The sequence below is a fragment of the Bufo gargarizans genome, chromosome 3, assembly GCF_014858855.1.
Source record: "Bufo gargarizans isolate SCDJY-AF-19 chromosome 3, ASM1485885v1, whole genome shotgun sequence".
NCBI lineage: Eukaryota > Metazoa > Chordata > Amphibia > Anura > Bufonidae > Bufo > Bufo gargarizans.
The window spans coordinates 275,807,176-275,834,974 of record NC_058082.1 but is presented as its reverse complement, the minus strand read 5'-3'; the positions used below and the strand labels follow the sequence as shown (position 1 = coordinate 275,834,974).

At 47.0% G+C, this 27,799-nt stretch overlaps 1 protein-coding gene across 1 annotated transcript; it reads right to left on the bottom strand.

Annotated features, from left to right (window-relative positions):
• Positions 1–12,100: 12,100 nt before the first annotated feature.
• On the bottom strand, positions 12,101–27,713 carry MRM3 (mitochondrial rRNA methyltransferase 3). Its single transcript, XM_044286759.1, has 4 exons — positions 27,388–27,713; positions 17,598–17,842; positions 16,823–16,990; positions 12,101–13,044 (listed from the first exon to the last, which is right to left on the bottom strand). The coding sequence occupies exons 1-4, from the start codon at positions 27,708–27,710 to the stop codon at positions 12,512–12,514; spliced, it is 1,269 nt and encodes a 422-aa protein (XP_044142694.1). The 5' UTR covers positions 27,711–27,713; the 3' UTR covers positions 12,101–12,511.
• Positions 27,714–27,799: the final 86 nt, after the last annotated feature.

Sequence of the window (27,799 nt, the reverse complement as noted above, 5' to 3'; positions counted from 1 at the left end):
CTGGAGCCCACGTGCTCTCCAGTAAGAAGGTAGTCGTGTCCGAAACTCCTGAGATGTCCCAGGAACTCCTGAGACCCTGCAAGCGAGGAGACGTAACGAAACGGTCTGGAGAAGGGGGTGAGATTCCCCCAGGGGCCCCTGGAGGAGAGACAGGTGATCCGGAAGGAGGAGGGGATAATCGACCAGCAGATCCAGTAACTGCGGGAACCAGGGATTTCCAAAAGGGGATGATCAGGATTAGTTCCGCCATCTGACGCTGAACCTGCAAGAGGACCCGTGAAATGAGGGAGAAAGGCGGGAACGCGTACAACAGCGCATCCCCTCCAGTGCTGGAGAAACGCATCTACTGCTTCCGCCGACGGGTCCGGCAGCCAGCTGAAGAACCTAGGCAGCTGGGTGTTCAGGCGGGTCGCAAACAGGTCTATGGAGGGGAAACCCCAATGAGATGATAAAGCAAGGAAAACCTGCTCGTCTAGCTTCCAGTCACTGGAATCTGTCATATAACATGAGTTCCAGTCTGCCATAGTATTGTGCAGGCCAGGTAGATGTTCCGCCACTACCATGATGCCTCGGGCCAGGCAAAACTCCCAAAAATCTTTCGCTAGGTGAGTAAGGACTGAAGAGCGTGTTCCCCCCATACCGTTGACGTATCGGACCGCGGATACGTTGTCCATCCGCAATCTGATACAAGACCTGATGGTGCCATTGGCGAAACTGCGAATCGCGAATGACCCTGCAAGCAATTCTAAGCCATTGATATGGAGGCGTGACTCCTCCGGGGACCAAGGTCCCCCCCCGTGGACACCCCGTCGCAGTGTGCGCCCCCAACCATTCAAACTGGCGTCCGACTCGATGATGAGGTCTGGCTGCGGACCAATTATCGCCTTGCCGTTCAAAACCGTGAGGTTCTGGATCCACCATTGTATCTCGTGGATGAGTCTCTTTGTCCAGAACAATGGTGTCGGCATAGGAGGACCCCGCCCGAAGGTGAGCAATCTTCAGGCGTTGTAAAGCCCGATAGTGAAGAGGGCCGGGAAGATAGCCTGAATGGAAGCGGCTAGGAGTCCGATAATCCGAGCCAGATGGCGAAGGGAGAGGTGAGGACGTACTAAGGTATGCCGCAGCTCTTTGCGGATAGTGTGAATCTTGGTCAAGGGAAGGTAGAGGGTCTGGGAGATGGAGTCCACCCTGAATCCTAGAAACTCTATCGAAGTGGAGGGGGTGAGGCAGGATTTCCCCTGGTTGATAATGAAACCCAGGCCTGAGATAAGGTTGATGGACATGCGTAGGTGATGTAATAGGAGCTGAGGGGTCTGCGCCATAATGAGGATATCGTCTAAATATATAATCATGCGGACCCCCCTGCTGCGTAGCCACGCAACCACTGGCTTCATTAACTTGGTGAAGCACCAAGGGGCGGAGGAGAGACCGAATGGAAGGCAGATGAAACGCCAAATCTGACCGTTCCAATGGAAGCGGAGAAGGTCTCTGGAAGCTAGGGCTACGGGGACTGTCAGGTAAGCGTCCTTGAGGTCTAGGTTGACCATCCAGTCCCCGGGGATGAGCAAATCTCTCAGTAGATGGATGCCCTCCATTTTGAAATGACGATATTGTACTAGGGAATTGAGGGCTCTCAAGTTGATAACCGGGCGCATCTGGCCACCCTTCTTTTGTACCAAAAACATAGTGCTGATGACACCCTCGGAATGCGTGGGAGCGCGTTCTATTGCACCTTTCTGGAGCAGCTCCAGAAATTCTGAGTGAAGCTGGTGTTGGGAAGAAGTGGGATGTGGTGGAGGTGGGGCAGGGAGCAGCCCCGGGTGGGCGACTAGGTCTATTACAAAACCCTTCACGGTGTTTACAATCCATGGGTCGGAGGAGATCTCTGACCAGACATGGGAAAAATACTGGAGTCTGCCCCCGACACACTCTACTGAAAAAAGAGGAGGAGAAAATAGGGCTGGACTTACCCACAGGTCGTCTGGAGCTGGGAGCACCCCTAAAGCCTCTGGATCGGCCGGGAGCGCCTCGCGAAGGGAAAAAGGAAGGCTGGTGTCTTTGATCCTGCAGGGACGATCTGTATGTGTAGGAGCCTCTTCCCTTACCCCGGGAATGGGAGTAGGAACGGCCGGACAGTAGAACTGCCGGCCCTATTAGAGAAACAGTTATTGAAAACCCTCTTCATTGAAGACTGCGCTTTGTCTAGCGCTCTGAAGGCGCCCACATATCTGCCGAGCTCCTTGATGAAAGGTTCACCGAAGAGCAGGCCCTGGGCCTCTTTGCCCGCCTCAGACAGTGCCAGGTTGGACAATCTTATGGGGTATAATGGGGCGTGGACATTCAGCGCGTAATTTGTTGCGCGACTCTCTGGAGAGGGGAGTGCGTATTTTGGCCTCTAAGTATTGGGCCACCAGAGTGGCGGGCAGCCATTCCGCGGAACGAGGGTGGTGGAGTTCGTCCGGGTTAAAGAGCAGCTCCCCCAACGAATCTGTCAACAGGTCATCTGGCTGTCTCTCTGAGGGGGTGGGTGTGGGCCTAATGACTAAGGGAATCTGACCTGACCCAGATGGATCAAGCGCCACATCTGCCAACTCATCCACTGAGTCGTCCAAGGACTCTTCATGTGCCTCCTCTATAGACTCTCCCTCAGAGTCAGTCACGGGCTCAGGCAACACCCTGGCCGTCTTCCGCGCACGCGATTTTTCCGCCTGGCGTGGGCAGGCTCTTTTACGCTGCATATCCGCGTGGTCAATTGATGGAGCTAAGCCATCTGTCAAGTTTGTTCTGGAGGCATGTGGCAGTGTGCTCTGCGCTAAAGCCGGTGCTTGATAGGAGGGACCTGGGTGAGCGCTAAGCGCCTGGGAGATGGACTGAGAAATAGCAGAGGTCATGGAACCCATAGCCGATATGATGGCATTGGAGATGGACTGCTGCAGCAGAGTGGCATGGTCCTCAGGAGGTGGAATATCTACTACTCTGTCAAGGGAAGGGAGACTAACCACAGGAGTAGGATTGTCCTGAGTAGGGACCGCAGGAGTGCTACTAACAGACATCTTGATATGAGGAGGAAGGAGTATGTCACCCCACACCACCAAAACACAGAGTGCTGAATCTGAGGAAGGAAAAAGAAAAGACACAAAGTAAGGGGAGGGAACCCTGGTAACCTGCGCAAGAAACGCAAGGGAAGGTGGAAGAAAAAACTCACCGGAGAGCCGAATGGACGAACAGGCGCAAAAAGCAGCCGAGCGCAGGGACAGGCAGGGTGAACGGACATGCCCGACAAACTAACGGCGAAAATCCCGCGAGATCACGGAGGAGGAGCCGACAAAGCGCGCGAATACACGCGATGCCCGTGAACCTACAGGAGGGAACTAAGATGGCGCCCGAATTCCCGCCTATAGCGAGATCTCGGGCAGAATGCAGCAAGGATGGCGAGAGATACCAAAGCAAAAGGTAGGGGTGAAAACCAGACAACGGGGGGAGCGGAATACCTCTCAGAAAGGAAAATAAATGAGGGTAGAGAAAAACGAAACAAAAGAGGAAAAGATAAACCAGGGGTGGAAAAAACAACCCAAACTGAGCCTAGGAGCAAACGCCAAACACCACAAATAAAACTCTCCAAAAAAGGGCAAGGCAAAGAATCTGACAAAGTGCCAATATACAATAAAAGCGTGACAAAGGACAAAGTACTTATCTGCCATGGTAGCAGCAAAGAAAGAGGGGGATCCTAGAGGGCTGAGCCTGTATATACTGGGATAGTGGGGAGGAGTTGGTTACCATGGTTTTTCTCTATGTAATACCAGTTTTCTTCTTTGCTGCTATGGTAGATCAGTAACGAGAGTTTTAAGGAAATGGGAGCCAAAGTGCGCCTCTTTACATCTAAACCTCGCCTAGGATTCGCATGATGTTTTTAGAAAAGGCAAAACCCTTGTCCCCTACAGCCACATAAGGTGCTGGTGGGCCAGAGGAGCAAGCAAGGTTTGCTGGCTGTGGTACGTCCAGTTGGTCGGACTGAAGCCACCAACCTATTTTGGAAGCCCTGAAGATGCGAGCATCTGCAGTACTTCCATAGGACCCAATATTTACAATTATAAGCCTGTAGTTTGTGTCAGCCAAGGCCAACAAAACTACACAGAAAAACTGTCTTTAATTAGTTCGGTGGCTTCTTAACCCGTATGTGCTTCCCATCAAGGGCACCTATACAATTTGGGAATTGAGCCCTCTCCTGGAAGCCCTGGGCCATATCCAGCTACTACTGCCTGGTTGGATGTGGCAGCACCAAAGCTTTCAGTCTCAACCAAACTCAAAATGTAATGACGAAAAACAGTTGCCAGTCGCCTGATATTTGAAATGAAAAACAAATATTAATTAGCACCATTAATACACAAAAGATCACGTTTTTAAATCGAATACATTACTTTACACTATTTAATGGCAATGTGTCTGGCAAGTTGAAATAACATTAGGCCATACTCCAAGATTGGGACTGAATACTTGATATTGCTATATACTTTATAGTAAGGAAACCCGTTTAGCTACATCAACCTCCAGACCGTTACCATATACACACAGGTGACATATCCTCATCATTACAGCCAGGATTATAAAGATTAACCCCCGCGGAACTTGATTCTGGTGTGACTAATAAATGACTTGGTATAACACAAAGTGGCTGGCCCAAAAGCACACACACTTTCTTACTTATAATGTACTATATACAATACATGTGAACTACTATTACGTACTTATACATAGAAGAGGTAAAGTTCTGATTACATAGACCATAGACCGAAATACTATGCATAGGCAAACAGTGGGTCATTCATGTATGAGTCTGATAATATAGTCTTACCTTAAAGTAAAGTAATAATGAGACTTTCTTCAAGTGAGACACTCAGCCGCATGTTGGTGTCCTGGAAAGTCAAGCCAGGTCTCAACTCCCCCAAAAGCCGATCAAATGTAGCCACCGACATGCGGCAATAATTAAAGAACTTCACAGGGTGCGCAGGTCCGAGTACAAACCAACAAACTGACCTTTGCTGACCCGCTGCAAATGATAGGATGCACCCACATCTGCTTCCTCTGCGGTTCCTCCTCTATCATTTCTTTTTTTTGTCCGGTTGCCTTTCGGCATGTTTGCCGTGCTGTGGCCACATCTCCCACCGCCCCCATTATAGTGAATGGGGCCAGAGCAGACTTCCGGCAGCACACATGGGCTAGCTTTAGTATGGATGCCAGAACAGCCTGCCGAACCCTGCTAACGCTAATGTGAAAGTAGCCTAAGGCTCCGTTCACGCGAGTGAGAATTCCGCACGGGTGCAATGCGTGATGCGAACACATTGCGCCCGCATGGAATCCAGACCCATTCATTTAAATGGATCTGTGTACATGAGTGGTGGTTTTCACGCATCACTTTTGCGTTGCAGCAAAATCGCAGCATGTTCTATATTCTGCGATTTTTTCACGCAAAGCTGGCCCAATAGAAGTGAATGGGGCTGCGTGAAAATCGCATCCGCAAGCAAGTGTGGATGCGATTTTTACGGATGGTTGCTAAGAGATGTTGTTTGTAAACATTCCGTTTTTTATCACCCGCATGCAAAACACAGTAAATCGCATTGCACCCGCACGATAAAAACTGGACAACTGAACATGATCGCAAACAAAACTGAATGGCTTTTTGCAAAATTGCGCAGTTTTCTCTGAACACATCTGCAATGCTTCAGGACATAATTCCGGACACGCTCATCTGCAAGAGGCTTAAAGCAGTCCTCCACCTATTATTCTAAGGCCTCTTTCACACGTGCGTCACGTTTTGGCTCAGGATGTGTCCCGGGTGCATTGCGGCAAACCCGTGCGAGTAGGTACGCAATTTAAGTCAGTTTTGACTGCGATTGCGTTCCGTTTTTATCGCGCGGGTGCAATGCATTTTGCGCGCGCGTGATAAAAAACTGAATGTGGTACCCAGACCCGAACTTCTTCACTGAAGTTCAGGTTTGGGATCGGTGTTGTGTAGAGGTAATTATTTTCCCTTACTAACATGGTTATAAGAGAAAATAATAGCATTCTTAATACAGAATGCTTAGTAAAATAGAGATGGAGGGGTTAAAAAAAAATATTATTTAACTCGCCTCATCCACTTGTTCGCTCAGCCCTCAAGTGGATGAAGTGAGTTAAAATGTATTTATTTTTTAACCCCTCCAGCGCTATTGTACTATGCATTCTGTATTAAGAATGCTATTATTTTCCCTTATAACCATGTTATAAGGTAAAATAATAATGATTGGGTCTCCATCCCGATCGTCTCCTAGCAACCGTGTGTGAAAATCGCACCACATCAGCACTTGCTTGTGGATGCTTTCAATTTTCACGCAGCCCCATTCACTTTTATGGGGCCTGCGTTGCGTGAAAAAACGCACAAAATAGAGCTTGCTGCGATTTTCATGCAACGCACAAGTGATGCGTGAAAATCACCGCTCATGTGAACATGGGTCCTGATTCAGTGCGGGTGCAATGCATTCACCTCATGCATTGCACCCGCGCGGAAATCTCGCCCATGTGAAAGGGGCCTAAGGCTACATTCACAGGACAGTAAAAAACTGATGTGTGGCAGATGATTTTTTTTTTTTTTTTTTTTTTTTTTTTAGGAACAACAGTAGTTTATGGGGTTATTCAAATGTCAGGTTTTTTTTTTACAGCCAGTGTATAACGAATGGATGTGTTGTCCATTTTTGACACGCCTTTCTCAGAAAGGACCCAGTGAAAAAAAGTCATTTAAAAAAATTAGTTTATAAATTGTTTTTTATTGACATTTTTGTGAATGTAGCCTAAGGACGGGTTTGCATCATGCTGATTTGACACAAATGTCTACTAGACCCAGAACCATTGCAGGCAACGTTTTTTGTCTGTCTGAAACCCGTCATTTATACCGGAAAAGCAGCCAAATCCCATTTTAGCCAATAGGGACAAGGCGGTCGCCTCTTCCTCCGCAGGATCAGGCTACCAGATTCCAAATGCTATTGTGAAGGTCCCCTAATAAGGATAACTTTGCAGATAAACCCTTCCCTGTGCAGTAAAGAACTTTACTCTCTTCAGCATTAATGCCACAGAAAGACAATATTTTGTACTTTTAATAGCATAGTACTGACAAAAAAAAAGATAAAATTCGTACAAAAAATTGTTATTCCATGGAGGTCTGGATTTGGAATTATACTCAAAATCCAAGTGGAAAATCAAATTTCAAGCTGATCCAACGTCAGTGGAAATGCCTCAAGACAAGGAAATGAGGCTCAGTAGTGTGTGTGGCCTCCACATGCCTGTATGACCTCCCTACAACGCCTGGGCATGCTCCTGATGAGGCGGCAGATGTTCTCCCGAGGGATCTCCTCCCAGACCTGGATTAAAGCATCAGTCAACTCCTGGACAGGCTGTGGTGCAACGTTGTGTTGGTCGATGAACGAGACATAATGTCCCGGATGTGCTTGATTGGATTCAGGTCTGGGGAACAGGCAGGCCAGGCCCTAGCATCAATGCCTTCATCATGCAGGAACTGCTGACACACTTCAGCCACAGGAGGCCTAGCATTGTCATGCATCAGCAGGAACCCAGGGCCCACTGCACCTGGTCTCACAATGGGTCAGAGTGTCTCATCCCGGTACCCAATAGCAGTCAGGGTACCTCTGGCTAGCAACATGAAGGACTGTGCAGCCCTCCAAAGAAATGCCTCCCCACACCATTACCGACCCACTGCCAAACCAGTCATGCTGGAGGATGTTGCAGGCAGCAGAACGTTCTCCACTGCGTCTCCAGACTCTGTCACATGTGCTTAGTGCGCACCTGCTCTCATCCATGAAGATCATAGGGTTGCCTATGCTGAATCTGCCAATCTTGGTGTTCTCTGACAAATGCCAATCACCCTGCACGGTGTTGGGCTGTAAGCACAACACTGACTTGTGGCTGTTGGGCCTTCATGGAGTCTGTTTCTGACAGTTTGAACAGACACATTGATATTAGTCGCCTGCTGGAGGTCATTTTGCAGGGCTCTGGCACTGCTCCTCCTGGCACAAAGGAGGAGGTAGCAGTCCTGCTGTTGGGATGTTGCCCTTCTATGGCCCCCTCCACGTCTCCTGCTGTACTGGCCTGTCTTCAGGTATCTGCTCCACGCTCTGGAGACTGTGCTGACAAACACAGCTAACTTTCACACTGGCGTTTCGAATTCCGTTTGTGAGATCCGTTTCAGGGATCTCACAAACGGATCAGTTCAGCCCAATGCATTCTGAATGGATAAGGATCCGTTCAGAATGCATCAGTTTGGCTCCGTTCTGCTCTAGATGCGGACACCAAAACGCTGCTTGCAGTGCTTTGGCGGCCACCTGGCGATGCAGAGCCAAACGGATTCATCCTGACTTACAATGTATGTCAATGGGGACGGATCCGTTTACATTGACACAATATTGTGCAATTGAAAACAGATCCGTCCCCCATTGACTTTCAATGCAAGTCAGGATGGATCCGTTTTGACTTAGACTTTTTTTTTTTTAAGAATAATTTAAAATGATCCGTTCTGAACGGATACCAGCATTTGCATTATAGGTGCGGATCCATCTGTGCACATACCAGACGGACCCGCACCTAACACGTGTGAAAGTAGCCTAACCTTGCCACAGTTCACATTGATGTGCCATCCTGGATAAGATGCACGACCTGAGAAACTTCTGTGGGTTATAGACACCGCCTCATGCTACCTCTAGGGGTGAGAGCAATGACAAAATGCAAAAGTGACCAAAACAACAGCCAAAAAGCATAAGAACAGAGAAATGGTCTGTGGTCAGAACCACTCCTTTATAGGGGGTTGTCTTGCTAATTGCCTATTATTTCTACCTGTTGTCTGTTCAGTTTGCACAACAGCAGGAGAAATCCTTCAGAACAGGACAGGTTGAGATTTCACAGAAGTGTGTGACTTTGAGTTAGGCCTCATGCACACGACCAGTGTTTTGCAGTCCGCAAATCACGGATCCGCAAAACACGGATGGCGTCCATGTGTATTCCACAATTTGCGGAACGGCATGGACAGCCATTGATATAACTGCCTGTTCTTGTCTGCAAAACAGACAAGTTATATTTTTTTAAGCAGACCTCGGAACGGAGCAATGGATGCGCACAGCACGCAGAGCGCTATTTGCATCTTTTGCGGCCCCGTTGAAGTGAATGGGACCGCATCCTAGCTGCCAAAACTCAGGTGCGGACCAAAACAACGGCTGTGTACATGAGGCCTTAGGCTACTTTCACACCTGCGTTAGGTGCGCATCCGTCTGGTATCTGCACAGACAGATCCGCACCTATAAATGAAAACAATGGTATCCTTTCAGTACGGATCCGTCTGCATACACTTAGTCAAAAAAAAAGTCTAAGGCTTCTTTCACACGGGCGAGATTTCCGCGCGGGTGCAATGCGTGAGGTGAACACATTGCACCCGCACTGAATCCTGACCCATTCATTTCTATGGGGCTGTGCAGATGAGCGGTGATTTTCACGCATCACTTGTGCGTTGCGTGAAAATCGCAGCATGCTCTTCTGTGCTTTTTTCACGTAACGTAGGCCACATAGAAATGAATGGGGTTGCATGAAAATCGCAAGCAAGTGCGGATGCGGTGCAATTTTCACGCATGGTTGCTAGGAGACAATCGGGATGGGGACCCGATCATTATTGTTTCCCCTTATAACATGGTTATAAGGGAAAATAGCATTCTAAATACAGAATGCTTAGTACAATAGCGCTGGAGGGGTTAAAAATAAAATAAATAAATTTAACTCACCTTAATCCACTTGTTCGCTGAGTCGGCATCTCTTCTGTCTCCTGTGAGGAAAAGGACCTTTGATGACATCACTACACTCATCACATGATCCATCACCATGGTGATGGATCATGTGAATGACCATGTGATGAGCGTAGTGACGTCATCAAAGGTCCTATTCCTCACAGAACAAGACAGAAGAGATGCCGGCTGCGCGAACAAGTACCACATTCAGTTTTTTTATCACGCACGTGCAAAACGCATTGCACCCGCGCGATAAAAACTGAACAACAGAACGCAATCGCAGTCAAAACTGACTGCAATTGCGTACCTACTCACGCGGGTTTGCCGCAACGCATGCGGACCTTATCCGGACATGCTCGTGTGAAAGAGGTCTAAGTGTAAGTCAAACGGATCCGTCCTGACTTTACATTGAAAGTAAATGGGGGACGGATCCGTTTACAATTGCACCAATATTGTGTCAATGTAGATGGATCCGTCCCCATTGACTTACATTGTAAGTCAGGGCGGTTCCGTATGGCTCTGCACCGCCAGGCAGACACCAAAACGTGTCCGCCTCCAGAGCGGAATGGAGGCGGAACGGAGCCAAACTGATGCATTCTGAATAGATCCGCATCCATTCAGAATGCATTGGGGCTAAACTGATCCGTTTGGGGCCGCTTGCGAGAGTCTTGAAACGGATCTCACAGGCAGACCCTGAAACGGCAGTGTGAAAGTAGCCTTACATTGTGTTATTAAGGCTACTTTCACACTTGCGGCAGGACGGATCCGACAGGCTGTTCACCATGTTGGATCCGTCCTGCGGCTATTATGCCGTGCCTGCGGACCGCCGCTCCGTCCCCATTGACTATAATGGGGATGGGGGCGGAGCTCCGGCGGTGCACGGAGAAAGCCGCCGGACTAAAAAGCCTGACATGCAGTAATTTTAGTCCGGCGGGCATTCTCCGTGCACTGCCGTGCTGCGCCGGAGCTCCGCCCCCGTCCCCATTATAGTCAATGGGAACGGAGCGGCGGTCCGGCGAAATAGCCGCAGGACGGATCCGACATGGTGAACAGCCTGTCGGATCCGTCCTGCTGCAAGTGTGAAAGTAGCCTTAAGTGTTCCCTTTATTTTTTTTGAGCAGTGTATTTTTGTGGGAGAAAATAAATAAATCAATCAGTAGAACATGTACAATATTCATTTAAATCTCAAATTAGAGCGAGTTTAATGCAAGGAGCTCACAGCGAAAGGTCCCGTTCTGACCCCCTACTCCACTGACAGGATCTCACAGCATTAGGGCTCATGCACACGACCGTATGCATTTTGTGGTCCGCAAAAAAAGGATCCTCAAAAAGTAAGTCCGTGTGCATTCCGTATTTTGCAGAATGGAACAGCTGGCCCCTAATAGAACAGCCCTATCCTTGTCCGTAATCTGGACATGTTCTATTTTTTTTTTTTTGCAGAACACAAATACGAACATACAGAAACGGAATACACATGGAGTACCTTCCGTTTTTTTTTTTTTGCGGACCCATTGAAATGAATGGTTCCACATACGGTCCACAAAAGAAACAGAATGGACATGGACAGAAAAAAAGTTTGTGTGCATGAGCCCTTAGGGCACACGACCGTATGGCTTTTTCAGTGTTTTGCAGTCCGTTTTTTGTTTCCGTTTCATTTTTCCATAGGCCATATACAGTATACAGCAATTACATAGATGGTTCCACAAAAACGGAACGGATACGGAAGACATACGAATGCATTTCCGAATAGGTTCCGTTTTTTTTTTTGTGGCCCCGCATAATGAACTAAAAAAAATAATAAAAAAAAATAAAAAAAATTCCAGGACTCTAAATCATTATAGTTAGGGAAGTCAATTCGAATAAAACTTTTCAATACTGTATGAAGCGAGCACTCCGTACAGTATTAGACTGTATTGGCTCTGATGACCAAAGATATTACTTTGCGAAGTCACTCAAATCTTTGCATAATAACTTCAGAATTTGATTTCTACTGTAAAAAAAAAAAAAACTAAAAAAAAAAAAAAACATTTCCCGAACTCTGGTTCGGTTCCAAAATGGTACCTTGGAACCGAACCAGAATTCAGGAAATGGTTTCATCCGAAGCAGATTCGCTCATCCCTAATTATAATGCTGTGCAATCCTGTCAGAGTAGTGGAGGTCAAAACAGGACCTCACACTGACAGACGCTGCAAGTTCCTCGCATTGAACTTGCTCATGTGTCTGGCCTAAGGGCTTACGCACACAAGCGTATTTTCTTTCCATGTCCGTTCTGGGGTTTTTTGCGGACCGTATACAGAACCATTCATTTCAATGGGTCAGCAAAAAAAACGGAAATTACTCAGTGTGCATTCCGTATGTGCGTTCTGTAAAAAAATATTCTCAGTTTCTCCTGCTTGCAGACCATAGGATATGCACTATGATCAAGTTACCTATATAGCTAAGTGTGTCACTACACAGTGCCAAGCCATACAGAAGCCGCAAATGTACAGGAGCTGGGACATGAGGTCTAGTGCTCCAGCCATAAAAGCTACACATTTTTTATTTATGCATGACACACAGTGTAAGGAACATGTTAACAAGATGGTAGAATGAACATGTTATAAAGCATAAATGGAAGCAGTGCGTAACTCTATACAGGCCCACAGCTCTTGCATTCCCACTAGCTTCATGTATCTACAAGAAAAAGGTTTCTTTGGTTATGAACTTGGCTTCAGCTGCCTTCGGCCTTCAAACAAGAGGATGCTAGCTGCCATAGCCGAATTCAAGCTGTCAATGCCTGGTACAACAGGAATGAACAGTCTCCTGCCACTTGATTTTTCAGCCAATAGTAATGACTCCAAACTCAGTCCATGTGTCTCTCCCCCAACCACAAGTGCACTGGGGCCCCTGGCCCATGGTTGAGAATATCCTTGAATAGGAATGTTAGGAATCTCTTGTACTTTGTTATCCTCGCCATCTTCTTCATCACTGGATGAGTAATAGTCAGAGTCTTGTATTTTATGTAGCCTCCTGGGATCAGTAGAAATCCAGCCATAATCAATAGCTTTATTAGAAGAACACGTGGCCTCAGTGGGGATGTTCTGCCAGAAGTGATCCGCCAGAAACACTCTGGTGTCTTCTGTGAGATAGTTAGAGACAGTGTCCCAGTCCAAGCTGGTGATTATTGGCAAGCGAAAATGGGCTCCCATGCCTGCTCTGATGACTTTAGGTTCCCAAGCATCCACACACCCTAGAAAAGATACAGAAATTAGTTCCCAGTAACTCAGCTAAGGACAGGTTAGCCAATAGCTACAGTTATAACCAATCAAGAGCATGGAGCAAGTGTTCTGGATCTGTTGGATTCCAGATTCAAAACCCTCAGAGGTCTGGTTTCAGATTTACTAAGACTGTACAGTTTTTAGACCGTGTAAAGTTAGACTAGACCTGGGGTCAGCAACCTTAAACACTTCAGGTCTTGTGAAATAGGGATTGACCGATATTATTTTTTTAGAGCAGATACCGATAATCTGTGAACTTTCATTTTTGAAAAAAAAAATTCCTATACAAATCTGCTGAAAATTAACATGTTTATTTGTCAACGTTTAGCTTTTTTTTGTAAATCTTTCTTTTTCATTTATACTTAATATTTTGGTGTTTGTTTTATTTTTTTTACTTCTATTAGCCCCCTTACAGGCTACATCCCTTGTCCTATTCACCCTGATAGAGCTCTATCAGGGTGAATAGGACCTCACACTCTCCCTGCTGCCATGTGCATAGTGCACACAGCAGCAGGGAGATTACCATGGCAGCCAGGGCTCCAGTAGCGTCCTCGCTGCCATGGTAACTGATCAGAGCCCCAGGATTACACTGCTGGGGCTCCGATCAGAAGCTGCCACTGCACCACCAATGAGGAGGAGGGGAGAGGGGACCCTGTGGCCACTACCACCAATGATTAATACTGGGGGGCGGCGCACTGCACCACCAATGTCTTTAATACTGGGGTGGGTGGGGAGCACTGTGCGACCAATGAAGATAACTCGTCCGTTAATTCATATACAGGCTGCAGAATCATATAGCCGCTCCCAACCTCTATGAGCTGTAGCTGCGATCCGTGGCAGTTAACCCCTTAGGTGTGGCAGGGGTTAACTGCCGCGGATCGCAGCTACTTGTCATAGAGGTCGGGTGCGGCTATATGATCCTGTAGCCAGCTCCTGCCTCCTGTTGATTTTGAATGAATGAATGAGTGAGTGAGTTAACATCATTGGTGGCGCAGTGGCCACAGCCCCTCCCTTCCTCTTCTCCTCTCATTGGTGGCAGTGACAGCAGCGGCACAGGGGGATGGAGACACTGCTTCCTTCTCTCCTGTGCTGCTGAGGAAACACGGAGAGCGGTCAGCAGCACGATCCTTGTTCCCGATTTGTTATCGGCAAAATAGATGCTGATACCAATAACTTTGAAAATCCTGAATATCGGCCGATAATATTGGTAAAACTGATAATCGGTCGATCCCTATTGTGAAACTGCAACTCCCAGCATTCACAACTGTCCACCATCCTCCCATACAAGTGGAGGATACTGGGAGTCACAGTTTCGCAACAGCTGGAGTTCTAGGCAGTCTAAATATGCACCAGAATCATCACAGTGGTTGAGGACTTTAAACTGTCTAGTCTAAATGTATAATGTATACCATTTATTAGGGGGCTTACTTTGTGCCAGAATTTTGGAGCACATTGGCCCAGATTTACTTAAGATGATGAATCATCTGTCTAGACCTGTACCAGTCTGGAGGAGAAACGTGGTGTAGGGATAGACACTTTTCACTGACTATTGGTTGGCTTACTGGGAGTTTTGAGCCAGAATTGTGAAGCCTCTTGGGCCGCACACAATGTCGAGCACGTAGGAAGAAAGTATAGAAACTGTAGGGGGAGATTTATCTAAACTGGTGTACAGAAAAACTGGCTTAGTTGCCCACAACAACCAATCAGATTTCACCTTTCATTTTTTCAGGGCTCCTTTGGAAAATGAAAGGTGGAATCCAGTTTGCCTTTACACCAGTTTAGGCTACTTTCACACTAGCGTTCGTCGGTCCGCTCGTGAGCTCCGTTTGAAGGAGCTCACGAGCGGACCCGAACGCAGCCGTCCAGCCCTGATGCAGTCTGAATGGAGCGGATCCGCTCAGACTGCATCAGTCTGGCGGCGTTCAGCCTCCGCTCCGCTCGCCTCCGCACGGACAGGCGGACAGCTGAACGCTGCTTGCAGCGTTCGGGTGTCCGCCTGGCCGCGCGGATCCGCCCAGACTTACAATGTAAGTCAATGGGGACGGATCCGTTTGAAGATGCCACAATATGGCTCAATCTTCAGGCGGATCCGTCCCCCATTGACTTTACATTGAAAGTCTGGACGGATCCGTACGAGGCTATTTTCACACTTAGCTGTTATATGCTAAAAATAATGCAGACGGATCCGTTCTGAACGGAGCCTCCGTCTGCATTATTATGATCGGATCCGTTCAGAACGGATCCGATCATACGCTAGTGTGAAAGTAGCCTTAGATAAATCTCCCCCTAGGCAATTTGTGCCAGTTTAGACAAATTATTGGTACAGCCACATCAATAAATGTGACGCAAGGAGTCTACACCACTGATTGCTGAATCCTTGGCTTTCTGTGGCCCTTGAGACAGGCAGGTTCTTAATTCCTCCGGTCACAAATAGAATTGCACACCAATTACTGGCTGGAATTTAGCGTCCAGATTACTGTCTGAGGCTACTTTCACACTGGTGATCCGTTTCAGGGCTCTCACAAGCGGCCCATTCCACTCTGGATGCGGACACCAAAACGCTGCTTGCAGCATTTTGGTGTCCGCCTGGCGATGCGGAGCCAAACGGATCCGTCCTGACTTACAATGTAAGTCAATACGGACGGATCTGTTTTCACTGACACAATATGGTGCAATTGAAAACGGACCCGTCCCCCATTGACTTTCAATGTAAGTCAGGACAGATCAGTTTTGACTTAGACTTTTTTTAAAAAAATAATGCAAACAGATCCGTTCTGAAAGGATACCAGCGTTTGCATTATAGGTGCGGATCCGTCTGTGCAGATACCAGAAGGATCCGCACCTAACGCAAGTGTAAAAGTAGCCCGATTCAGACGTTGCCGCCAAGATTTCATAGTCTCTGCATATGGGCTCAAGTGGTAACATCACATCACTTCAGTTGAAGTGTGACGACTGCAGCCAGCAACTGTCTGCTGCAGCCAACTGACGTGATGTCAGGTCAACATGAGGGGCAACAAATGCAACATTTGTTATTTTTTTAATTCAGAGCCCAAATACAGATCTTGAAAAAACCCTTTAAAAAGGACCATCTGTCAGCAGATTTGTACCTATGAAACTGAGAAAAATGATGGTTTAATGTATGCAAATGAGCCTCTAGGAGCAATGGGGGCGTTACCCTTACCTAGAGGCTCTGCTCTCTCTGCAACTGCCGCGCCCTCTGTACTTTGATAGGGGCAGGCAGACATGATGGCATTTACACTGCCTGGTCCTGTCATTCAAAGTGGAGAGGGCGCAGCAGTTGCAGAGAGAGCAGAGCCTCTAGGTGAAATGGCAACACGCCAGTTGCTCCTACAGGTTTATTTGCATATATTTAAAAACGTCAGCAATGTGGACACATATGAACATGGGACCAAGACCAACACAGATGCCTTCAGCTGGCAACATACAACAGGTCAACCAGTTTCAGAGGTACAAATCTGCTGACAAATGCCCTTTACATTTCTTCATACCATCATTCAGATACTAGCCTAACCCCTATTTCACAACCTCTTGTATCTGGCTATACACTGCTAGTAGCATTAATAAACTTCTTAGCAGAGTGACAAATCTCCAAGGTAAGTGACAATTTGGATCTAATCTAAATATTAACAAAATGTGAAAATATATAAAAATAGGAAAAACGGATGCATCAATGGCCCCAGAGTCCCCTAGTACGCAGCAGTGATCAGACACGCTCAGGTCCATACAAACCTTTTGTGAGCAAGACTTTACTGCAGCCAGCTCCAGCTGCACATCTCAAAATGGTGCCCAGGTTTCCAGGATCACGGATGTTGTCACAGATGAGAGATAGTGGTAAACTGTTCTGGACCTGGACATCAGGAAACTTCATCTTCACATGATCAGGTCTCCCAAAAATTCCTATGGAGGAAGTCAAGTGTCATTTGGTGCCTGCAGTGACATTACAAGACCAAGCCTTGTGGTGGAGGAATCACTGTGCAACTGTATAAGCCATATACATTATTTAACAAAAATAATAAATACATACAGCACAATCTGCATTTTTTACTGTAGTGCAATGCTCTTTCCCATACAGCTAGACAAAAGGGTATATGATGCAGGACACTCAGTCGGTCTCCATCAGGTAAGTGGAGTCCTATGGATACATGCTTGACAAACAGTATATACCAGGGTATTTTCCAGTGTACATGCTAAATGTCTGGCTCAGCCACAGTGCACATGGATTACAGTAGACCCATGTCCCCAATAATCATCTATAGCAGGGATTTTCAACCTGCGGCCCTCCAGCTGTTGCAAAACTACAACTCCCAGCATAGCTTACAGCATGCTAGTAGTTGTAGTTTTGCAACAGCTGGAGGGGTAAAGGTTGGGCATCCCTGCTCTATGGGATAAACCATCTCATACAATGCAAGATGACAATATACAAACAATACAATTACAATAGTATAGAGTAAAATGTTGCCACACTCCTCCGAGGTTAACAGGCTTCCATCCCATGCTGACTCACCCATTAGTCCTTGTGGCGTGACTACATCCGACCACATCTTAATATCTTCAAATTTCACTTTGATTAGGTTTGCCTTTTTAAGTTTCTCCACGGGCAGCGTCTTTAGCTGCTCAACTCTGCTGAAGAAGAGCGTTTGCAGGACGGCACCAGCGTCTAGAGCGTCCGCCAGCAGCCTCTGTCCTTCCAGCAAAACCTGTCCATGGCGCTCACGAAATTTTTTGGACTTTGCAATCGTAACTACTTTGCTGTATTCAAGACATCAAAATCAGATTAATCGGATGATGGGACTTTGTGATAACAAAAGAAACAAAGACTGAAGCAATGACAGGACATTTCACGATCCCTGTCAGAGTACACTGTGGCTACGAATGAACAGCAGGTCCACAAATTTTGATACCACACAAAAGAAAAATAAACACCAAAAAAGCTGTGTGGATTCCGCATTTGAAGGAATGTCCAGCCCATAATAGAACAGTCCTATACTATTTTTATTTTGCGGGGAGGGCGGGGGGACAAGGTGAGTAAAAATGGCGAATCACATGTTTTTTTTTTCCTGTTACGGCATAAGAGATGTTTTTTAAATATTTTAATAGTTTTTTTTCTTTCTATATTTTTATATGTAAAATTGGGAAAGGGGGTCATTTAAAAAAAAAAAAAACATTTTTTTTACGTTTTATTCAATAACTATTAGCCCCCTTATGGGGCTGGAACCCTTGTGCTATCTACTGTAATAGAGATCTATTACGGTGAATAGGATTTTACACTGTCCCTGCTGCCCTGTGCATGTGCCACACCCCAGGGCCAATAATGTCCCAGGTATCTAGGAATGCAGAGTGCTGTGGCCCTTAACAGTCTCTGTTTGTGTCACGGATACCATCGCTCCCCAGGGTTAGGCTCTGAAGCAATAAAGGGGATGAGTAATGGTGGAGAGTAAGTCGAGTCCAGACTCTTAGGCTACTTTCACACTGTCGGCAGCAGGGTCCGGCAGGCTGTTCCGGCGGACATGCTGTAGTTTTTGTCCAGCTGCCTCTTGGCATGTTTGCTGTGCTGCGGCCGGACCTCCGGCCTGTCCCCATTATACTGAATAGGGCCGAAGCGGACTTCCAGCGGCACGGTGGGCTAGCGTTAGCACGGATCCGGCAGGCTGTTCCCTGCCAGATCCTGCTGCCGCCAGTGTGAAAGTAGCCTTAGAAAGTTCAACAGCTTTACTTACATCAACTTGCATCCAGACAATATTCAGATTTTCTCTTGGTTCCAGCAGGCTTTGGCATAAACTGGCAGGAAAAACTCTCTCTGCTGTGCTAAACTCTTCTTTAGTCTGGTAGCTGGACTTTAGGACTGTTCTGATATCTCTGTAATGGGGTGCTTTTGGCTTCTGAACCCGTGGTGACACTTTCTTTGTAGATCTGTAAGGAGTCAGGGTGCTCTATGAACTATTTCCCTTTTGAGACTTCTGCTGCAGGAGGTGGAACTTTCCCCACGCTGCTACATCTTTCATGTTTTCTCAGCTCCACTACTGCCCTTAACTAGAATTGCAACCCCTCCCTTTTGGTAGGAAACAGGACTGGCCCACCTTAGCTCAAAGTGGGAGAATGGAATGGTAAGTTCCATTCTATCTAAGGATCTATCTCTCTGCCAGATACACAACGCCACCTGCTGGTGAACCAGGTATATTACATGTACAAAACAGTTTCATAACAATAATAGAAATGCACAGTGTAAAGGACCTGGAAATAAATACATTATTTGGCATTATTTGTAGCAATCAAAGACAGTAGCAGGATGTAAGAATAGTAATACCACTCTGGGGTATTACACACAGACAGTGGCAGGGATCTTACCACCATCCTGGCTGCCATGGTAACCGATCAGAGCCCCGCAATTTCACTGCTGGGCCTCCGATTGGAAGCTGCCACTGCACCATAGAATCTAATTAATGGCTAAACTCAAATGTACGCGGCGTGTGCACTTCTCCACTGTGTCAGCTGATGAGAACATGGTGCACGCCGAGGGTAGCGAGCACCATATTCTATAACCCTAAGTTCACACTTGAGCGTTTTACAGCGCGTTCCTACGCGCTGTAAAACGCGCAACACATGAAAACCAATGCTTCCCTATGGGGCTGGTTCACATTTTCGCGTTTTACAGCGCGTTTGAACGCGCTGTAAAACACCCGACGCTCAAACAAGTACAGGAGCTTTTTTTGGCGCGTTTGGGCAATAGACTCTTTGGACAACACTGCTGTCAATCACCCAAACGCGCGTCAAACGCGCATTTACTATTACAAGAAACGCGCATAAAACGCGCGACAAAATCGCGCATAAAAACGCGCGTTTGCGAAACGCTTAGGTGTGAAACCAGGGTAAAAGATACTAGTATAAAGCTGTCAGTATGAGGCACACAGCATTATAAATCATGATAATGCCATGCGCTTCTGTAGTCCAGACCGCACAATGTCTCTGTCACACAAAGCGCGATTCCCATAAGGAACACACTTGTGTGAAAGAGCCCTAAGTTGGGCGGAGTTAAAAGGGTTGTGCACTACGATTGCCACTGCTATTGTCCCTCTTCGGGCTTTTCCAAAGATGGGAAGTAGGGTTGCCACCCGGGCAGTATTTTAGTGGCCCTGCTGGTGCTGGTAATTGTTTTTCTACCAGCAATATTAATTGCCGGTATATTTCTACAAGGCCTGTTACTAGTGAGTGCTTCCATTGTGGAGTGCTCATTAGTACAGCCTTTTCCTCCCCCGCCAATTGTGTAAAAATTTTTTAAAAAACTCACCTCCTCCATTTGCTTGTGCTGTGGGGAACACTCGCTGCTGACTGGAGGACAGGACGTGTGAGAAGTCATCATGCTGGAGCGTAGACCCTGTCCCGAGCTTCCAGTCAGCAGCCAGTGTTGCGTTTTTGTTTGCAGAATGATGGGGCACTAATGGGGGTACTAATTGGGACGTTATTCTTACTGGGTGCGTTATCATTAGTGGGGGAGCACCAACGGGGGCGCGTTATCATTAGTGGGGGAGCACCAACGGGGGCGCGTTATCATTAGTGGGGGAGCACCAACGGGGGCGCGTTATCATTAGTGGGGGAGCACCAACGGGGGCGCGTTATCATTAGTGGGGGAGCACCAACGGGGGCGCGTTATCATTAGTGGGGGAGCACCAACGGGGGCGCGTTATCATTAGTGGGGGAGCACCAACGGGGGCGCGTTATCATTAGTGGGGGAGCACCAACGGGGGCGCGTTATCATTAGTGGGGGAGCACCAACGGGGGCATTATTAATTCTGGGGCACACTAATGGGGTCATTAACTCTGGGGTGCACTAATGGGTGGCATTACTATTATTGGAGGGGCACTAATGGGGGCAGTATTAATGCTGGGGGGCACTAATATTATTGGGAGCCACAGTATGACAGTGACTTAACACCCCATGTTAAGCCGTGCCCCAACAACCACACTCCCTTTGAGGTGTGGCTTAACCACCTCCCGACCGCTGTACGCACCGATGCGTCCGGGAGGTGGTTGATTAGTTCCTCCTGGACGCATCGGCGCGTCCTCTCGCGAGACGCGAGATTACGTCACAGCCGGCCCGCGCATGCGCATCGCGGGCCGGCATTTCGCAGCACAGTATTTCGTCAGCAGCCTGCCGGCCACGATCATTGGCTGGCAGGCTGCTGATTTTTAAAAAAACCAATCAGCAGCCATATAACCCCACATATTAGTAAATATGATGGGGTTATATGGCTGCTGTGCTCCTCTGCTCCTTCTTTTGGTCGGTTGGTTCCAGCAGAGGAGCACATCATTACTGTGAGTACCCACCACACCACATTTAGCCCCCAGATCACCCCAATTAACCCTTTGATCACCCCTTTTATCCCCCCCCTGTCAATCACTAGTGAAAGGAAAAAAGTGATCAGTGCAAACTGTCACTTTTTTTTTTCACTGTTATTGACCGTTAGGTTTTAGGTATAGTTTAGGTCCCTTGGTTAGGTAGTTAGCGATCAGTTAGCGCCCAGCCCACCGCACCGCAGTCCGTTATTCGCTGATTAGCGTATCGCTAATCAGCATTTGTACTTTTATAGTATCTGAAAGTGATCAAAACTGATCACGGTCAGATCTATAATAGTACTAGTGTCACTTTAGTTCGCCCTCCACCCAAAACGCAGTGTTTGCCCGATCAGGCCTGATCGGTCGCCCACACGTGCGTTTGCCCACGCCCGCCCCACCGCAGTGACAAAAAAATTATTTTTTTTTGATCACTGCACATTCACTTTACACGCACTGCGGCGATAAAAAAATCAGTTTTGATATTTTTTATCAACCGCAGCAGCCTCCGGTACTTCGCTAGCCTCCCATTTGTAAGACAGGCTTGCTTTTTTTTTTCTTGGGTAGTCTCAGGGAATACCCCGAAATTTAGTTGCCCACATGTCTAACAGGGGGTATTCTTCTGAAGAGGCCTACAGGCTTCTGACCCAGTCGGATGAGGAGTGGGAACCCTCATCTGATGAATCCAGCGGGTCAGAATACGAACCTGTAGAAAGCAGTGGCTCTCTGACCCAAAGTTCGGACGAGGAGGCTGAGGTCCCTGATACCACCAGGCGTACCCGGCCCCGTGTCGCTAGACCGCAGGTTGCGCAGGATCCGCTTCAAGAGCAGCAGAGTGGGGCTGGTGCTGTCGGATTACGTGGTGAGGCATACACCAGCAGCCCAGCCCTTCCTGGACCTAGTACCAGCACTGCCGTACAACCTGGTGAAGTAGCGAGCACCAGAAGGGCAGTTGAAGCTGGTACGGTGGCACGTGCAGTAGTGACCCCGTCGCAGCCACCGCAAAGACGTGCCCGTAGAGCCCCTAGAATCCCAGAGGTGCTGGCAAACCCTGATTGGCAGTCCCCAACTTCAGCCGCACCCGTAGTTTTCCCTTTCACCGCCCAGTCTGGAGTTCGGGTTGAGACAGCTCAGATCGATTCGGCCCTGGGATTTTTTGAGCTGTTCTTGACTGCGGAGCTTTTAGACTTAGTCGTGGCAGAGACAAACAGGTATGCCACACAATTTATCACCGCTAACCCGGAAAGCTTTTATGCCCAGCCTTTCCGGTGGAAACCAGTCCAAGTTTCCGAATTTAAAACTTTTCTGGGCCTCCTCCTCAACATGGGCCTGACAAAAAAGCATGAATTGAGGTCATATTGGTCCACGAACCCGATTCATCACATGCCCATGTTCTCTGCTGCTATGTCCAGGACACGATTTGAGGCCATCCTGCGTTTCCTGCACTTTAGCGACAACACCGCCTCCCGTCCCAGGGGCCACCCTGCTTTTGACCGGCTCCACAAAATTCGGCCCCTCATAGACCATTTCAACCAGAAATTTGCAGATTTGTATACCCCTGAGCAAAACATCTGCATAGACGAGTCCCTAATACATTTTACCGGGCGCCTTGGCTTCAAACAATACATCCCAAGCAAGCGCGCCCGGTATGGGGTCAAATTGTATAAGCTCTGTGAAAGGGCCACGGGCTATACCCACAAATTTCGGGTCTATGAGGGAAAAGATCAGACCCTGGAGCCGGTCGGTTGCCCTGACTACCTGGGGAGCAGTGGGAAGACAGTTTGGGACTTGGTGTCACCCTTATTCGGCAAGGTGTACCATCTTTATGTGGACAATTTCTACACAAGTGTGGCACTCTTTAGGCATTTGTTTCTAGAACGGATTGGCGCCTGTGGTTCCCCCAACGGCTCGTTAGCACCCGTCTTGCAAGGGGGCAGAGGGCCGCACTGTGTAACGAAGAACTGCTCGCGGTGAAATGGAGAGACAAGCGTGACGTTTACATGCTCTCCTCCATTCACGCAGACACGACAATACAAATTGAGCGAGCAACCCGTGTCATTGAAAAGCCCCTCTCAGTCCACGACTATAACCTCCACATGGGAGGGGTCGACTTCAATGACCAGATGTTGGCTCCGTATTTAGTTTCCCGACGCACCAGACGCTGGTATAAGAAGGTGTCTGTATATTTAATTCAATTGGCTCTGTACAATAGTTTTGTTCTCTACAGTAAGGCTGGGAGAACTGGATCCTTCCTCAAATTTCAGGAAGAGATCATCGCGAACCTCCTGTATCCAGGAGGTTCCGTGGCCCCATCCACCAGTGTAGTTAGCCGTCTACACGAGCGACACTTCCCCAGTGTCGTTGCTGGTACCTCAAACCGACCGCCACCCCGAAAAAAATGTCGTGTCTGTAGCAGGAGTGGAATAAGGCGTGACACCCGCTATTTCTGTCCTGACTGTCCCGACCACCCTGCCCTATGCTTAGGGGAGTGTTTCCGAAAGTACCACACACAGGTACACCTAGCATAGGGATCACATCTCACCAGGATAGGCACACAGGGCTATTAGGGCCCATTCACTCACAGCTGCTGCAAACGTCTCCTTTCACATGGGACAAAGTGCATAACGCACTTCGCCACATCTTTGGGCGATTTGCGCTTTGCACATTGACCCATGGGGAAGGAGAGGTTTGTTCTATAAAGGTAAAAAAAAAAAAAAAAAAAAAAAAACAGGTAAGCAAACAGGTTAATGTTTAGTTCCAAAAGTTAAAGTTACATGTTCTGTTCCAAAGTTAATAAAATTATTGCGTTGTGGCCTGGTTTTTTTTTTTTTTTTTTTTGTCTTTTTACCTTCCAGGTGGACCAACCGATCGACCAGCTGCAGCACCGATGTGCATTCTGACAGAAGCATTGCGCTGCTGTCAGATTACACGCAAGTCGGTGTATGCGGCGCTGCAAGACGGGATTTTCTCCTCTGCAGTGACAGATACGTTTGCCGAGGCATACGAGCTGAGGAGGAGGCGGCGTTCCTATGCTTTGGCAAGCACTTTGTATATATATATATATATATATATATATATATATATATATATATATATATATATATATATATATATATATATATATATACATATAAAAAATCCCGGCAATGATTTATTCATCCACATCGATTGATGCGAATGGAGAAATCTGGTTTGCCAGGGCATACGAGCTAAGTGGGTATGGATGTAGGGCGGAGCTCCTATGTCCTGGCAGACGCCTTTCCCCTCCATTTTTTTTTTTTGGCAGAGATTTTTTCATCCACATTGATCGATGCGAATGAAGAAATCTGTGCCGTTCATTTTTTTCTTTCAGCCCAGAGGCTGAACGGAAAAAAAAATCTCAATATAAGGAGAATAGCAGAAACTCCTAATGCTGGCCATACATGTAATGATTGCGGAGACCCTCAAATGCCAGGGCAGTACAAACACCCCACAACTGACCCCATTTTGGAAAGAAGACACCCCAAGGTATTTGCTGAGGGGCATATTGAGTCCATGAAAGATTGAAATTTTTGTCCTAAGTTAGCGGAAAGTGAGACTTTGTGAGAAAAAAAAAAAAAAAAAAAAAAATCAATTTCCGCTAACTTATGCGAAAAAAAAAAAAAATTCTATGAACTTGCCAGGCCCCTCATTGGATACCTTGGGTGTCTTCTTTCCAAAGTGGGGTCACATGTGGGGTATTTATACTGCCCTGGCTTTTTAGGGGCCCTAAAGCGTGAGAAGAAGTCTGGGATCCAAATGTCTAAAAATGCCCTCCTAAAAGGAATTTGGGCCCCTTTGCGCATCTAGGCTGCAAAAAAGTGTGACATCTGGTATCGCCGTACTCAGAAGAAGTTGGGGAATGTGTTTTGGGGTGTCATTTTACATATACCCATGCTGGGTGAGATAAATATCTTGGTCAAATGCCAACTTTGTATAAAAAAAAAATGGGAAAAGTTATCTTTTGCCAAGATATTTCTCTCACCCAGCATGGGTATATGTAAAATGGCACCCCAAAACACATTCCCCAACTTCTCCTGAGTACGGCGATACCAGATGTGTCACACTTTTTTGCTGCCAAGGTGGGCAAAGGGGCACATATTCCAAAGTGCACCTTTCGGATTTTGCAGGCCATTTTTTACACATTTTGATTGCAAAGTACTTCTCACACATATGGGCCCCTAAATTGCCAGGGCAGTATAACTACCCCACAAGTGACCCCATTTTGGAAAGAAGACACCCCAAGGTGTTCTGTGAGGGGCATGGTGAGTTCCTAGAATTTTTTTTTTTTTGTCGCAAGTTAGTGGAATATGAGACTTTGTAAGGAAAAAAGAGAAAAAAAAATAAAATCATCATTTTCCGCTAACTTGTGACAAAAAATAAAAAATTCTAGGAACTCGCCATGCCCCTCACGGAATACCTTAGGGTGTCTTCTTTCCAAAATGGGGTCACTTGTGGCGTAGTTATACTGCCCTGGCAATTTAGGGGCCCAAATGTGTGAGAAGTACCTTGCAATCAAAATGTGTAAAAAATGCCCTGCAAAATCCGAAAGGTGCACTTTGGAATATGTGCCCCTTTGCCCACCTTGGCAGCAAAAAAGTGTGACACATCTGGTATCGCCGTACTCAGGAGAAGTTGGGGAATGTGTTTTGGGGTGTCATTTTACATATACCCATGCTGGGTGAGAAAAATATCTTGGTCAAATGCCAACTTTGTATAAAAAAATGGGAAAAGTTATCTTTTGCCAAGATATTTCTCTCACCCAGCATGGGTATATGTAAAATGACACCCCAAAACACATTCCCCAACTTCTCCTGAGTACGGCGATACCACATGTGTGACACTTTTTTGCTGCCAAGGTGGGCAAAGGGGCGCATATTCCAAAGTGCACCTTTCGGATTTCACCGGTCATTTCTTACACATTTTGATTGCAAAGTTCTTCTCACACATTTGGGCCCCTAAATTGCCAGGGCAGTATAACTACGCCACAAGTGACCCCATTTTGGAAAGAAGACACCCCAAGGTATTCTGTGAGGGGCATGGTGAGTTCCTAGAATTTTTTATTTTTTGTCGCAAGTTAGTGGAATATGAGACTTTGTAAGAAAAAAATAAAAAATAAAAAAAAATCATCATTTTCCGCTAACTTGTGACAAAAAATAAAAAGTTCTATGAACTCACTATGCCCATCAGCGAATACCTTAGGGTGTCTACTTTCCAAAATGGGGTCATTTGTGGGGTTTTTCTACTGTCTGGGCATTGTAGAACCTCAGGAAACATGATAGGTGCTCAGAAAGTCAGAGCTGCTTCAAAAAGCGGAAATTCACATTTTTGTACCATAGTTTGTAAATGCTATAACTTTTACCCAAACCATTTTTTTTTTTGCCCAAACATTTTTTTTTATCAAAGACATGTAGAACTATAAATTTAGCGAAAAATTTATATATGGATGTCGTTTTTTTTGCAAAATTTCACAGCTGAAAGTGAAAAATGTCATTTTTTTGCAAAAAAATCGTTACATTTTGATTAATAACAAAAAAAGTAAAAATGTCAGCAGCAATAAAATACCACCAAATGAAAGCTCTATTAGTGAGAAGAAAAGGAGGTAAAATTCATTTGGGTGGTAAGTTGCATGACCGAGCGATAAACGGTGAAAGGAGTGTAGTGCCGAAGTGTAAAAAGTGGCCTGGTCATGAAGGGGGTTTCACCTAGCGGGGCTGAAGTGGTTAACTTGTCTGTATTTTTTTTGTTGGGAAAGGTGGCAACCGTAATGGGAAGTATGGCTCTGTTCTAGTCAGTGGCTGTATAAAGACTAGTGCCAAGGCAGAAGGTACTCATGTCAGCCAATCAGGCCCCTGCTCCGATTTCCCTGTCTGCATAAGAGAAATGAGAGCAGAAATCTTATTGGTTGCTATAGGCAGGCTTTACATTGAGGCGGACCTCGCTGGTACCTGAGTCTCCTATCCCCCGCGGTGGCCCGGTCATACTTGAGCTCGTATGTCTGATGCTTCTCGGCAGTACCATGCTGCATATCCGCGGGGCTCTTGTCCCTAGTGACAGGGTCATGCCGGTGCTTGCCAGGCACAGATGCTCGGGTAGCCGGCTCCTTCACGTCTTTAGCTCTCTTCTCGCGCTCATCACGGTGGCTTTCTGGAGGAATGACCCGCACGGGTTTCCTCCGCAGAGCACGCACATCCCGCTTCACCTGCACACTAACCGGGAGCCTTATTGTCAACCTAGAGCAGCCAAGCACGCTCCTCATGAGCGCCGCCATCTTGGGCCGTCGCACTTAGTGACGTCAGCGTCTAACAAGTAGCGGCCATGTTGTGACTGGCAGAATACAACTTGTGTTAATGTGCTGTA